Source organism: Hypanus sabinus, chromosome 5 (genome assembly GCF_030144855.1).
Source record: "Hypanus sabinus isolate sHypSab1 chromosome 5, sHypSab1.hap1, whole genome shotgun sequence".
In the NCBI taxonomy this organism is placed as follows: Eukaryota; Metazoa; Chordata; class Chondrichthyes; order Myliobatiformes; family Dasyatidae; genus Hypanus; species Hypanus sabinus.
Genome location: NC_082710.1, coordinates 176545680 through 176560555, shown reverse-complemented (window position 1 = coordinate 176560555; position 14876 = coordinate 176545680). Strand labels below are relative to the sequence as shown.

Below are 14876 nucleotides of genomic sequence, written 5' to 3'. Positions count from 1 at the left end.
GATCAGTGGGGAGGGACAATTGCACAAGGAAGTTGCGCAGGGAGCGATCCCGACAGAAAATGGAAAGTGGGTTAAAAAGGTGGGGGGAGGGGAAAGAGAAACACACGGTGATAGATGAAACTGGGAGGGGGAGCGATGAAGGAACTGGGAAATTGATCTGTGAAAGAAATACAGGTCTAGAGAAAGGGGAATCCAATGGAAAGAGGGCAGAAGGTCATACAGAAAGAAAAGAGGGAGGAACACCAGAGGGAGTGTCGGGCTGGTGTTGTCCTCTCCAATCCCCTACACAGTTTCACTCTTTCCGTCCCGCCTATTTAACTGCATCCATTTTGCGGAAAAGTACAATAGTTTTAATTTTTCCTCTGGCAGCTGCCGTGACGCCGACTTTGTGGGGCTCCTCACCGAGGAAGTTCTGCTCTGAGGTCGCTTACTCCACGTTACTGCTGAGCGCTCGTTACAAGTTTCCCCACCAGGAGTGGGGAGGGGGATCCGCCTGAGGAAGCTGATCCGGTGAGTGGGGCTCAGGATCAGGGGTCACCGCACGGGAGCCACCTGGACAAAGTGGGTCACTTTCCTCTTTCCGAGCGCAGTCGGTGAGAGGGAGACCCGCCGCTACCGGCCGGCCCACGGCCCCGAGATCGGCTCCGCCTCGTTACCGGAGCCGGAGCGGCGAACCTGTCTGCTCCGGAGAATGGCGAGAGCGAGAGCTCGGCCGCTCAGGGAGGCGGAAGCCCTGAAGACCCTGAGACAAAGGAGCAGAATCCATCATGGGTGACCCTGATCCCACTGAACCCCACACTCTGCCGTCTCGCCGCACCCTCTGATACCCTGACCAATCAGGAAACTATCAACTTCCGCCGTTAATATACCCACGGACTGGGCCTCCACGGCAGTTTGTGTCAGAGATTCGCGACTTATGGCTACAAAAAAATCCACCATGTCTCCGTTCTGAAAAGTCGCCCCTCAGTTTTGAGGCTTGCCCTCTCGTTCTGGACACGCCCATCACAGTGAACATCCTCTCCACATCCACCTGATCTGGTCATTTCCACATTCGGTAGTTTTCAATGAGATTCCCTCTCCTCTCCCGCATTCTTCTAAATTCCAGTGAGTCCAGGCTCAAAGCTGCCAAACGCTCCTTGTATGTTAACCCCTTCATTCCCGGAATCATCCTCGTGAACCTCCTCTGGACTCTCTCCAATGACAACCCATTCTTGCTGAGATATGGGGCCCAAAACTGTTGGCAATACTGTCAGTGCAGCCTGACTAGTGTCGTATTATCTCAGCATTATCTCCTTGTTTTGTATTGTATTCCCCTTGAAATAAAAAACAGCATTGTTTTCAGGGACTTTTGCATGAGGACTCCTAAGGCCCTTTGCCCCTCTGATGTTTGAATTTTCTCCCCATTCTGCACCTTTGTTCCTTTTACCAAAATGCATTATCATACATTTCCCAACACTATTCCATCTGCCACTTTTTTGCCCATTCTTCCAATTTGTCAAGACTTTCTGCAATCGCATTGCTTCCTCAGCACTACCTACCCCTTCACCTATTTTTGTATCATCTGTGAACTTTGCCACAAAGCCATCAATTCAATTATCTAAATCATTGATAAACAATGTGAAAAGCAGCAGTCCCAATACTGATCCCTGAGGAACACCACTAGTCACTGGCAGCCAACCAGAAAAGGTCCCCTTTATTCCCATTCTCTGCCTCCTGACTGTCAATCATTCCTCTATCTATGTCAGTATCTTTCCTGCAATGTCATGGGATTTTATCTTGTTAAGCAGCCTCATATGTGGCACCTTATCAAATGTTTTCTGAAAATTCCTGTAAATGACATCCACTGCCTTTCATTTGTCCACCCTGCTTGTTACTTCCTCAAAGAACTCCAACAGATTGTCCGCAAAGATTTCCCTTTACAGAAACCATGCTGACTTTGACTTATTTTATCATTAGTCTCCAGGTACCCTGGAACTTCATTCTTAATAATAAACTCCAACCCTTTCCCAACCACTGAGGTCAGGCTAACTGGCCTATTATTTCCTTGCTTTTGCCTTCCTCCCTTCTGAAAGAGAGTTGACAGTTGCAATTCTCCAGTCCTCTGCAACCAGGCCAGAATCAAGTGATTCTTGAAAGATCATGTCTGCTGTCTCTGCAGCAACCTCTCTCCTTGATTCTGGGATTCTGGGATATTGTCCATCTGGGCCAGGTGGCTTATCCGCATTAAAATCTTTGAGTTTGCCAGCACTTTTTCCTTTCTAATATTAATGACACTCACTGTTGCTCCCTGACACTCGTGGACCTCTGGCACACTGCTAGTATCTGGCACAGTGAAGATTGATGCAAAGAACTCATTAAGTTCAGCTGCCATTTCTTTGTCCCTCATTACTACCTCACCAGCATCATTTTCCAGTGGTCTAGTATCAACTCTCACCTTCCTTTTACTCCCTATATAACTGAAGAAATATTTTTAGTATCCTGCTTTATGTCATTGGTTAGTTGGCCCTCGTGTTTCATCTTTTCCCTTCTTATCACTTTTTTAATTGCCTTTTGTTAGATTTTGAAAACTTCCCAGTCATACAATTTCCCACTCACTTTTGCCCTTTCCTTGGCTTTTATGCCATCCTTAACTTCCCTTATCAGCCATGGTTGACTACACCTGCCATTTCAGAACTACTTCTTCTGTGAGACATATCTATCCTTTGCCTTCTGAACTATTCCCAGAAACTTCAACAATCTCTGCTGTCATCCCCGCCAGTATCCTCCTCCAATCCACCTGGGCAAGCTCCTCTCTCATGCCTCTGTAATTCCCTTTATTCCATTGTGATGCTGATACATCTGACATGCTTCTCCCTCTCAGACTACAGTATGAATTCAATCATATTATGATCACTGCCTCCAAAGTATTCCTCCATAATAAAATCTGGATTATTAAATAATACCCAATCAAAGATAGCCTTTCCCGTTGTAGGTTTAAGCACAAGCTACTCTAAAAAGTTGTCTTGTAGGCATTCAACAAATTCCCTTTCTTGCGAGCCCACACCAACCTGATTTTTCCAATCCCCTGGCATATTGAAGTCCCCCATTACAATTGTGACCTTACTCTTATTAGATTCCCTGTCCAGCTCCCTTTGCAATCTCCCATTGAAAACTGGATGGATCCTGGGGTTTGTTTATTTACAGCAGTGACTTTCAAAGTTCAAAGTAAATTTATTATTGAAGTACATATTTCACCATATACAACACTGATTCATTTTCGAGTGTCCATGTTCAACAAAACCATAGAATAATAACTATAACTGGTTGAACACACCGATTGGGCATTGAACCAGTGAGTGAAATACAACGATCTCTGTAAATACAAAAAGAAAGAAATATCATAAGAGGAACGTTTGATGTCTCTTGGTCTGAACTTGCTGGAATTAAGAAGGATGGAGGGTGGGGAATCTCATTGAAACCTTTCGAATGTTGAAAGACCAAGACAGAATGGATGTGGAAAGGATGTTTCCCATGGTGGGGGAGTCCAGGACAAGCGGGGACAGCCTCAGGATAGAGGAGTGCCGATGTAAAACAGAGACGTGGAGAATTTTCTTCAGCCAGAGGGTGATGCATCTGTGGAATTTGTTACCACATATCGTCATGGAGGCCAGGTCGTGGGCTGTATTTAAGCCAGAGATTGATAGGTTGTTGATTGGCCACGGGATCAAAGGTTACGGGGAGAAGGTCGTGGAATGCGTTTGAGGAAGGAAAAAAGAGGATCAGCCGTGATTGAATAGTGGAGCAGACAAATGGCCTAATTCTGCTCCTATATCTTATGGTCTTATAATAAATGAGCAATAAATATCAAGAACATGAGTTATTATGAGCAATTTTGTGGGGACATAGCTGCTTTTTACAAACTCCATGACAACCATGGTGTATTCATTCATATCCACAAATGAGTCATTGAACAAAGCCCAGTCTGCTGACTCGAAGCAATCCTGTAGCCGTTCCTCTGTCTCCAGGGACCACCTCTTTGTGGTCCTAATTTCTGAAGCCTTGCTCTTCAGCCTCTTCTGTGACAGCTGTCAGACTGTGACGGGCACTAACTGGCTGGAAGGAGGAAGGAGGGAAACTTTCTGTTCCCTGTGCTGAAACTCATTGGCAGGGCTGTGGGGGCTTCCCGGGTCTGGGTGTCGGGGCAAACTGCACAGTTCATTGGAGAGCTCCCACTCCTCCCTCCGCTTTCACTCTTGTTATTTGTGTGTTTCCGGGCTGTCTTGTTGCACATTTCATATTTCCATCACTTATTGATTCAGTCGGAGGTTGGGACAGGGGTCTTGTTGGAAGTCTTTAGAATCTCATACAGGAGATTGATGGTCAGAGATGAACTGGATATTGTGTGCTGAGAAGAGGAGGACAGCATGAAGCATATACACTGAGAGACTGTTTGAGATGTTTGTCTTAATGTCCTGTCTTTTGGACTAAAATGTGATTTCAATTTTCGGAACCTCATATTTTATTTGTTACGAGGGGAGGCCATTTTGGTCAGGGAGTCTGTGTGGAATCCAACAGCAGTGACTTTTGTTCAATTTCCCTGTTATTTCCCCAGAAACTTATTACTGTTGGGTGCCAAATGAAGTAGGGGAATTTACAGCAGCCAATTAACCAATCAACCAACCCAACTCTGGGATGTGGGAGGACACTGGAGTTCCCAGGGGAGACCCATCAGTCTCAGACTGTGCAACTCCCAACAGACAGTCCCAGACAGGTCAGGATGGAGCCAGTGTCATTGATTGAAGTGAAGAAGCAGCACCATTGCTCTTTATAATCTAAAAGTTGCAAGCAATTGTCTCCCAGGACTCTCAGTCCTGTTTGTCACAGTCAGTCTGTGAGAAGCTGTTCCAGACATTCTGAGTGAACACAAATTGCGCCCAGCAGACGTTGTTTGTCCGCAGGCAGTTCCACATGTGGGGGGGCTTGGAGAGGTGGATTTCCAGCAGCTTGACGAAACACTGACTCTCAAATTCTCCATCTTGATCTAGTCATGGCCAAGAGTTGGTCTGAAACATGAGGGTGATTCTCAGTAACTGTTTCCTCAACCTCAGAGAGTCCAAATGGAGAACCCCACTCGATACAGTCCTGATCTGTAAATTGCTGATCCTTCTTATCAAAAGGTCACAGCTCAAGATATTGCTCTTCCCTATTGAGTTTAATCTAAGCTTTTTGAAAGGACATGATTCCATATTGTTACTTTGGAAAATTTGTTTGCTGATGGCCTTAACAACATGTCTCTGAACTGTAGTGTGCCAGTCACCTGTAAAAGTTAGTGCTTTTCTGCAATGCAGGGGACTCATTCTATCTGGCCTCTGGTCACGTTGACTCCTGAAATGGTTGCATGAAGGTTGACATCTAATAATTCAATAAGCTCAAGACTGACCTGAGTTCGGCTGGATCAGCTGAGGGTGGGACTTTGATAATTGCATCAATTTGCTCTGAGGCCTTGAACTTGAGCATCAGTTTGACAGGCCATGTAATGCTTTAATATTTGTGGAAATTGGCATTTTGCATGCTGACACTGATTCCATTGAACTACAGTCTGACCGTCACTACTCCTGTAGCTCCATACTGAAACCAGGATTTCACAGATGAAGCAAAGAACATAATCAGCTGATCCAAAATCTCATCTGTGGTACAGTGCATAAACTCTGGTGCTGTTTAACCTGCACACGCCCTTTGTGTGTGTTAATTGTGGGACATGTCAGTCACTGGATTTAGGCCCATCTGCTGTTCAGTGATGGATGAATTCATCTTACTGAATTCAATCGCCTGTCAAGGTTGCATTATTCGAGTTATGCGTGTGAACATTCATGTAGCAATTTCATCCCACAGCATCACTGTTTCACCCTGCATTGGAATGACTGGAAATCGGAGCGGCCCAATCACAGCTCAAATGGGACAGAATACCATGTCTCCTCAGACAGCCCAGTTCATGCACAACTGCTTCTTTTGAGATCTGGAGAAGAGTTTGGGTGTGTGTGTGGGGGGGGGGGCTACTCCATTTGGTGGGGGTCAAACACCTTCCTCCCTTTTTAAGCTGAATATCCTTTCTGAGTTTAATGTGAATCCAGTTTAATACCATGCCCCACTGGCGTCTGTGTTTTCAAACTGCTGGATTACCACAGTGAAGCTGCTCTGTGAATCTAGGCACAGCCCCTTATCATTATCATACAGATACTCCTCATTCATATCAGCCATCAGGAATTTAATGCTGGTGTTTCTCTCCCTTTTGACAGTATTAACTGTTTTTTTCAGTAATAGTTCTGATAACAACCCTGGTCTGCACGCAATCATAGTCATTATACATTCTCTCCATTGTACAGGACTTTGCAACTTAAAGCAAACTTGTCTTATTTTTCCCATTTTGATGAAAGGTCCTTGGACCAAAACATTGACTCTTTTTCCTTGCAAATGTTGCCTGGCCTGCTGAATTCTTCAGAAATTTGGTATACACCGCAATACATTTACTTGTATATAATATTCCACTTCTGAATAATAGCAAGTTGTTGAAATGAACAATTTTGTCAACATTCTCTTTTCTTTCCACAATTTTACCCTTTATTCTCTGCCATGTATTAAAAGCCTAGAGTGCACTTAACTCTTCTGGAGTTAATCAATACTTGTCCATTTGTTTAAACTGTGGGGGAATTTCTCCTTGTCTATGTTTTATACAAAGCAAGAAATAACACAAAATACATTAAGTGCAATTTTTGACAGTGGAAGTCTTGATTGTACTCTGCCACTGTTTGCAGCCTGATTTTTCAGTTGCTCCATCACTTGCTGGCCCTTTGTGAGAAATGTTGCTGCATATGTTGTTCATGACAAACTTTGTGGCTCATATTGTATTATTGGTTCAGAGATTAAATGACCAGGTTGTAATCCTGACCTCAGGTCTTGTTTGTGGAGTTTACACATTTTCTCTGTGACTGTGCAGGATTGCCCTGCGTGCTTAGCTTCCTCATGTGTCCCATAAACTCTCAGATTGGAAGGCTAATTGGTTGCTGTAAATACTGTAATGACCAGAGGAACATTTGGGGAGTTGATGTGAATGTGGGCAGAATAAAATGAATGAGGGAAGGATTAATGTCAGTGGGTGTTTGGTGTTAACACAGACTTTGAGGACCAGCTGGCATGTTTCCATCCTGTTCCGTTTTCTAAATCTATCAAAGTCAATAAAATATGCTATTTAAAAGGATCTAGTGCTTTTGTGGCACATATGATGAATAAACTCTTCACAAATGAGGGAACAGGAATCCCATGCTTCCTGACCACTCCTCAGCAACATTTCCCCGTTACAATTCCCATTGACTTGCCCAGCGCTGGTCAGAGTGTTGTTGAATCTTCACGAACAACTGGTTTAAACATCTACAGGAACAATATTTTTACTAATATGATACTGTGATGATTGTACCTTTGTATTATTGAACATTATACTGTTCTGAATTATGTAAATACATTTTACAAATATAATTATTGAAACCTTGACAATAATTTGACTATTTTAAATCAAGTTTGTTGGTTAGAAATGTTTTCTACATTTCTAAGGTGAAGTGGGGTGTTCCGTGCTGAACCTGGTGCCCCTTTGCCCAGTAACTTGTTCCCACCTTGTGTGGAGAGGTCAAGGGCATTTTTCACAGGTTATTGGGAGTGGGGTTGGTGAACGTTGGTGCTGAGGACAGTGGGGGAGGGAATGCTCACAGCTTCCCCCAAATGACAGGACTAACATCTCTCTCTCTCTCTCTCCCCCTCTCCCCCTCACTTACTCCATAACCCACAACCCCTCCCCCTCTCCCCAGCCTCTCGACTCTTCTGCTGAGATGAGAGTGATTCTCTGCACTCTGCTGTTACTGAACGGGATTCTCATCTCACTCCAGGGTAATTATCACAAAATCTTGTTTGATTATGCTTCTTTATCACAGAGTAGACACTCGGAATCAGAAGATGAAGCTTTTTATATTTATTACCTTATGAAATTGTCCACACTACTCAATTGCAATAAATGAATGTCCCATTCCTGTCCTTGGAAGTGAGATTATTGATGTCTGTAATTACAAAAAACTTTTCAAGTGCCTCTTATTTGGTTACAAAATATAAATTGCTAATATTCATATGAATTAATTTGTGAGATAGATGGAATGTATGAGCATTGAGTTTAGTTTTTGGTGTGTATCTAATCATTTCTGTTACAACTCCCAATAAACTTCTAGGCACACACATGCGCCGACAAACGCGCACACACAACACAGACACAGACACACAATTCTGCAGGTACTGGAAATCCAGAGTAACTCAGCAAATGCTGGAGGAATTCTGACAGGTCAGGCAGCATCTGTGGAGAAGAATTAGAAGTCACTGTTTCGGGCTGAAACCCTTCATCAGGACTCCAGAGGTCCTGGATTCCTACGATTCCTTGCTGGGCCTTTCCTTTTTCACCAGCATTGCGTTTGGTGGATCAGACACACCCTGTATAGGAATCCCTTCCCCAGCAGTGTCTGAATGGTGGAACACCCTCCCCAGAAACACTGGGAGGCATTCACCTGAAGCAACGGGGCAGTTCAAAGAAGCAAAACATCACCACATCCTCAAGAATAATTGATGTACCAATCTTGTAAATTGAGGAAGCAAAGTTTGGTTTGCATCCAGCAATATCTGTGAGACCGGGTCATCATTAGGCTCTGTGCCAAGGTCATGGCGTATAAATGATCTGATATCTGTAAAGGAATGTTAAACAGGCCGTGAGTAACAAGTCAGGAATTAAGTCAGACCAGCCTTTCAAAGTGAAGATCCAACTCAATGTTGGTGGTTGTTAATTATGTATATTTCCACTAATTACATTACCCTACAACACCCCCCTCCCCATTGTTCACTAAAACCATCATTGTGAACCTGTCCGGAGTTTGGACGAGCCTCCCAGCTCAGGTTCTGTGTTCCATGGGAGGAGGAACAGCAGGTGCCTCGGCTCCTCCAGAGGAGTGTTGACACACTCATGGTCATGTGGTGACACCAGGTGCATGGGAGCAGAATCCTCGAAATCCTGGCGATCTACGGCGATCTACGAAAATATGTTCAGATCTACCCCTCTTATCTGTGATAACGGTCTTTTCTCCCCAGTCCAAAATGTGAAACATGCCATCGTTAGGGGGCCTAAGGGGATGTTAATGTGCATCATGGCAGACAAACACAAATGAGGCAGAATGTAGGTCAACAGGAATCCAAGATTACACCATGACAGGAGGTAGGAATAGGTGGAAAGGAATTGAATTTACTGAGGAGGGTGGAACACTTTGAATGGTCGACAGGGCAGTCGTGGTGCCAGGAATGAATTCACCCGGCACTTGGAATGGCTGCCCTTATACCAACAGTCATGGATGACTGCAGGTCCTCTTGGAGCTGTTCTGAGCCCCAGGAGGACCCACGGGAGATGATCATGCCAACACCCATAGATCAGGGAACCCTCAGGGCAGCCTTTCAGGAGCGGCGAAACCACTCACATAGGCCATTGGACTGTGGGGATACGCTGTGGTGTGAGGAACCATCTCTGCTAAATTCCAGAGTGTGTTGGTAACTTGTCGTCAGGAACTTGCATCTGCCTAATTCTGGTTTATATCTCCAAGCAATCGGACACAGAGGGAAATTGTCATGTAGATATTTAGAGCAGCCTTTCTCAAACTTTTTCCCTGGAGGAACTGCGAAATATTTTTTATGTCTCCAGGAACCCCTGCATAAAAATTATATCTACAGCTCATGGTACCTTAGTGTGATCAGTAGGTTGTAGATAAAATAATTCAAAAATAATTGTCAATGCTCTTTTGAATAGAGAATGTATTTTTAACTGACCTTCCTTGAAAAGAAAACAGACAGTTAAGCTTAGTTTACCTTTCTTGGAATTATTCTTTCTTTCCGTTCCATAACTTTTAAAAACTCATAAGGCAAACAAATTTTTTTTCATCTCTGGGTCAAAGCTAAGATAGCACACATGGATTTCACCTTCAACTGAAATGAGACGATTTTTATCCTTGCTCTTGTTGCTTGTTCAGCAAGGAAAAGCTTGCTCACATGTGTAAGAGGTTGAAAACTGCAGCAAAATGTTCATTGCTTTCCGATGAATGGCAGGAGACTCTTCTACAGAAATTCAGAACTTGTCCAGGGTCAGGTCAGTAAATCTAATCTTGAATGCATGATCAGAGTGCAGCTCACAAAGTTCATCCTCTTCTCTCAAAGTCAGGTTTTCAGGCTGAGCAGAAGATTCAGAGAAAGGATCCCTCAACCAGTCAGACTCTTGTGTTGAAATGGAGAGAAATGACTGTTAATTTTGTTCTGCAGTTCTTCCAGGTGGTTTTCAATAAGAGTCAAGACTTTCTGATATCCGTTCTCACTCTCAAGCCCAAACAGCAAGAAACATATCAAGATTTTTTTTTCTGCAATGTGATTTTTCAAAGGATTCAGTTTCCTTTTAAATCCAAGAAACTTGTCATGAAGTCAAAACATTTTCTCCAGGACATTGCAGAGCCTTGTTCAACTGGTTCATATGATGAAAAAATGTGTGTTAAGTAGGCTAGTTTCTGAAGCCATTCTTCATCTTCAAAGCACTCAGCAAAATCTGGCCTACTATTTTCTAGAAAGTACACCTGCAATTCACCGTTCACTCAAACACCTTGTTGTGCTCTCTTCCTCTGCTCGGCCACCAGATTTCTGTATGTAGCAGGAGATTGGTGTGCTCTTTGTCCAGGGTTTCACACAGTTCTTTAAACATTCTCCAGTGATCTGGTCTTAAAATTACTTAATAACATGCTTCCTGAATGCTTTAAATGACAGTGACTTTATTTTCAAAGCTTTAATCTTTTTTTAGAGATTCCAATAGCTGTTTAAAATAATCAGCACAATTATGTGTCAAATGGCTGTGATCTGTAGTTAAGTGTCTTTTCAATGTTGCTGGAGCCATTGCTGCATTTGTAAGTTGTTTGCCACAGACTAGGCTCAAAGGAATCGGACAACGTGGATCACCAGTCCATGTAAAACCCACTGATGAGCAGCTCTCATTGTATAAACGGACTTTTGTCTGTCCACTGTTGCACTACCGCAGTGAAATGACTCTGAAGATTGTAATTCTGCTTCATTAACCTTATCAGAAATGACCATAGGCCTAGGCCAAGCATCCTCTTCCATCTCACACATCCTCTTCAGAGATTGCCACACTGGACCAACTTCAGAGTGAAAATTTCCCTCCAAATTTTTTACTTCGCCTGTAGTTTGTTCACTCCCAAAAGTCAGTTGATGGTGTGTAAGGGGAAGTCGGGTGAGGTCACGCCTACCGTCCACTTCTCCGTGCTCTCACCAATTACCAACGGCCTCCAGATCTCACGTCAAAAACTGAGAATGGACTCAACCAAATAAACACTGTCCTACTGTGCACTGCCATACTGGGCTGAGGTTGCCAATGGGGCTGCTCGGTCACTGCCCACCAATCTGAGCGCTAGCATCATGTATTGCGCGAAGTTCAAAAAACAATTTTTTTTTAACATCATGATCATGATCTCTCGCAGAACCCTGGCTGAAAAACCTGCAAATGATTGATGAAGGTCAATACACTGTATGCCTGCTTAACACGGAGACAACCTGCGCAGCTGTTTTGAGAGTTCAATGGATTCGGACCCCGATCTCACTGATCCTCCAAACTGCCGAGAGTCTTACCATTAATACTATATTCTGCTATCATGTTTGACCTACCAAAATGAACCACCTCAAACGTATCGGGCTTGAATCCCATCTGCCACTTCTCAGCCCAGTTTTGCATCCTATGGATGTCCCGCTGTAACCTCTGACAGCCCTCCACACTATCCACAACACCTCCAACCTCTGTGTCATCATGTTCAATTGAGAGTAGTGATGGAGCCTCAAGATCCCAGGAGAGATGTTTGATTGGGAGTAGTGATGGAGCCTCCAGATCCCAGGAGTGATGTTTGATTTGGGGTAGTGATGGAGCCTCAAGATCCCAGGAGTGATGTTTGATTGGGAGTAGTGATGGAGCCTCCAGATCCCAGGAGTGATGTTTGATTGGGAGTAGTGATGGAGCCTCCAGATCCCAGGAGTGATGTTTGATTTGGGGTAGTGATGGAGCCTCAAGATCCCAGGAGTGATGTTTGATTGGGAGTAGTGATGGAGTCTCAAGATCCCAGGAGTGATGTTTGATTGGGGGTAGTGATGGAGTCTCAAGATGCAGGAGTGATGTTTGATTGGGAGTAGTGATGGAGTCTCAAGATGCAGGAGTGATGTTTGATTGGGAGTAGTGATGGAGTCTCAAGATGCAGGAGTGATGTTTGATTGGGGGTAGTGATGGAGTCTCAAGATGCAGGAGTGATGTTTGATTGGGAGTAGTGATGGAGTCTCAAGATGCAGGAGTGATGTTTGATTGGGGGTAGTGATGGAGTCTCAAGATGCAGGAGTGATGTTTGATTGGGAGTAGTGATGGAGTCTCAAGATGCAGGAGTGATGTTTGATTGGGAGTAGTGATGGAGCCTCAAGATCCCAGGAGTGATGTTTGATTGGGAGTAGTGATGATGAGGCCTCAAGATCCCAGGAGTGATGTTTGATAGGGAGTAGTGATGGAGCCTCAAGATCCCAGGAGTGATGTTTGATTGGGGGTAGTGATGGAGCCTCAAGATCCCAGGAATGATGTTTGATTGGGAGTAGTGATGGGGCCTCAAGATCCCAGGATTGGTGTTTAATTGGGAGTAGTGATGGAGCCTCAAGTTTTTGGAATTTATATTAAAAAAATGACGATTGGACAATGTCAATATAAAGTTGGTACCTCAACCCTCAAAAGTTGGATCTTGAGCACTTGGAATGCAATAAACTTTTCTCATCAATTTTTTTACTTGTAATTTGGGCTTTTCTGTCCAGCTTCGGCCATTCTGGATTTCACATAGAGATTTCCGTGCTGAGTTCCACCCACATCATTACCCACCCTCAGACCCAAACCACCCCTTTCTTCATGCCTGTTGGGTGGGTTGCAGTGGAGTAGCTGTGGGATGTTATTTTCCACCCCGGTGCTCTGTGGGATGCCAAAACTATTTTGATGGTTCAAGGGGATGGGGTAGAAGCAGGGGCAGAACCAATATTTTTTTTAATATTGTTATTATAATCCGTAGTAAATTTATATACAAACTTCTGTTATAACCAGCTACCAACTTACCCATTTCTATTTCACGGTATGTAATCAAAATCGTAATACTTGCTGAGATTCTTTTCATTTGAGTTCACAGTCCTGGTTGTGTTGAAGTTGAACTGTATATTGGGTAACAAGTTCCTCATCAATGTTCAATATGGTTTCCTTGTCTTATCAATTATTTCTCTCCAGGTGATTTTATCCTACTTACACCCGAGGATCCTTTTGTAGCCATTGCAGGTGAAGATGTTGTACTGGAATGTGAGCTGATCCCACCAACCTCTGCCAGCAACATGTCAGTGCAGTGGCTGAAATCCGGTCTCAGCTCACCCATCCACGTGTACAGACATGGACAAGATGACCCCTTCGCTCAACACCAGGATTACAGAGGAAGGACAGAACTGTTTAAAGATGAAATCCCCGAAGGAATCGTTTCCCTCAGAATAAAGAATGTAAGGCGAGATGATGAAGGGCAATATATATGTTCAGTTGAAGACAGAACTGACTTCAAACAATCTGCAGTTGAACTGCGTGTTCTCGGTGAGTATTATTGCCATTTGTACCAAGGTATAGTGGGAAGCTTTTGTTTTGCATGCCATCCTGATAGATTACTGTGTACACAAGTATATTGAGGTATTAAAAAGAAAACAATGTGTGATATGGTGCTGTTGTTGCAGAGAAATTACAGTGCAAGTAATTACACAATTACACAATAAGGTGTGAGGGGTACATTGAGTTAGACTGGGGGTACAAGCGATCATATGTTAGTGTGTGAGAGATCTATTCAGGAGTTTGATAACCATGGCATAGAAACTGCCCTCGAGTCTGGTGGTTGGTGATCTTGGGTTTTTGTATCTTCTGCTCAATGGGAGAGGGTAAAGGAGAGTGACCAGGGTGCGTCGGGTCTGTGATTATATCGGCTGCTTTTCCAACCCAGTGGGAATTGTAGACAGAATCAGTGGAAGAGATTCTGGTTTGCATGAAGGACCCGGCTTTGTTCACAACTCTTCAGTTTCTTCTCAAACCTTAGTCTCAGAGTCATAGAAAATTTCAACACAGAAACAGGCCCTTTGGCCCATGTAGTCCATGGTGGATCATTTAAATTGCCTACCCCCATCGACTTGGACTGGGACCATGACCCTCCACACCCCTGCCAACCATGTACAGTCCCTAACCAAACTTCTCTTAAGCACTGAAATTGACCTTGTATGCTCTGCTTGTGTTGGCAGCTTGTTCCACACTCTCACGAACCTCCGAGTGAAGCAGTTTCCCCTCATGAGCCCATTAAACTTTTCACCTTTCACCCTTAACTCATGAGTTGATTGTAGTCCCACCCCACCTCAATGGAAAAAGACTGCTTGCATTTATCCTATCTATACCCCTCATAATATTGTATACCTCTGTCAAAACTTCCTTCTATCTTCTATGTTCCAAGGAATAAAGTGCTAACCAATTCAATCTTTCCTTGTAACTTAGATCATCCAGACCCGGCAACATTCTTGTAAATTTTCTTTGTATTCTTTCAAATTTATTTACATCTTTCCTGTAGGTTGGTGACCAAAACTGTACACGATACTCCAAATTATACAACTTCAACATAGCAGCCAGATCCTGTAGTCAAAACTTTGATTTATGAAACACAATGTGCCAAAAATTTTCTTAGTGAACCTAT

General features: G+C 43.7%; 1 protein-coding gene across 1 annotated transcript in view; it reads left to right on the top strand.

The window, feature by feature from the left end:
* Positions 1–271: 271 nt before the first annotated feature.
* LOC132394658 (butyrophilin subfamily 1 member A1-like) overlaps positions 272–14876 on the top strand; it is an 80564-nt gene continuing 65959 nt past the window's right edge. The window contains exons 1-3 of the mRNA XM_059971021.1: positions 272–510; positions 7836–7914; positions 13397–13744. Of these exons, the coding sequence (XP_059827004.1) occupies positions 7857–7914; positions 13397–13744 (406 nt within the window). The 5' untranslated portion in view covers positions 272–510; positions 7836–7856. The remainder of the gene's footprint in view (positions 511–7835; positions 7915–13396; positions 13745–14876) is intronic.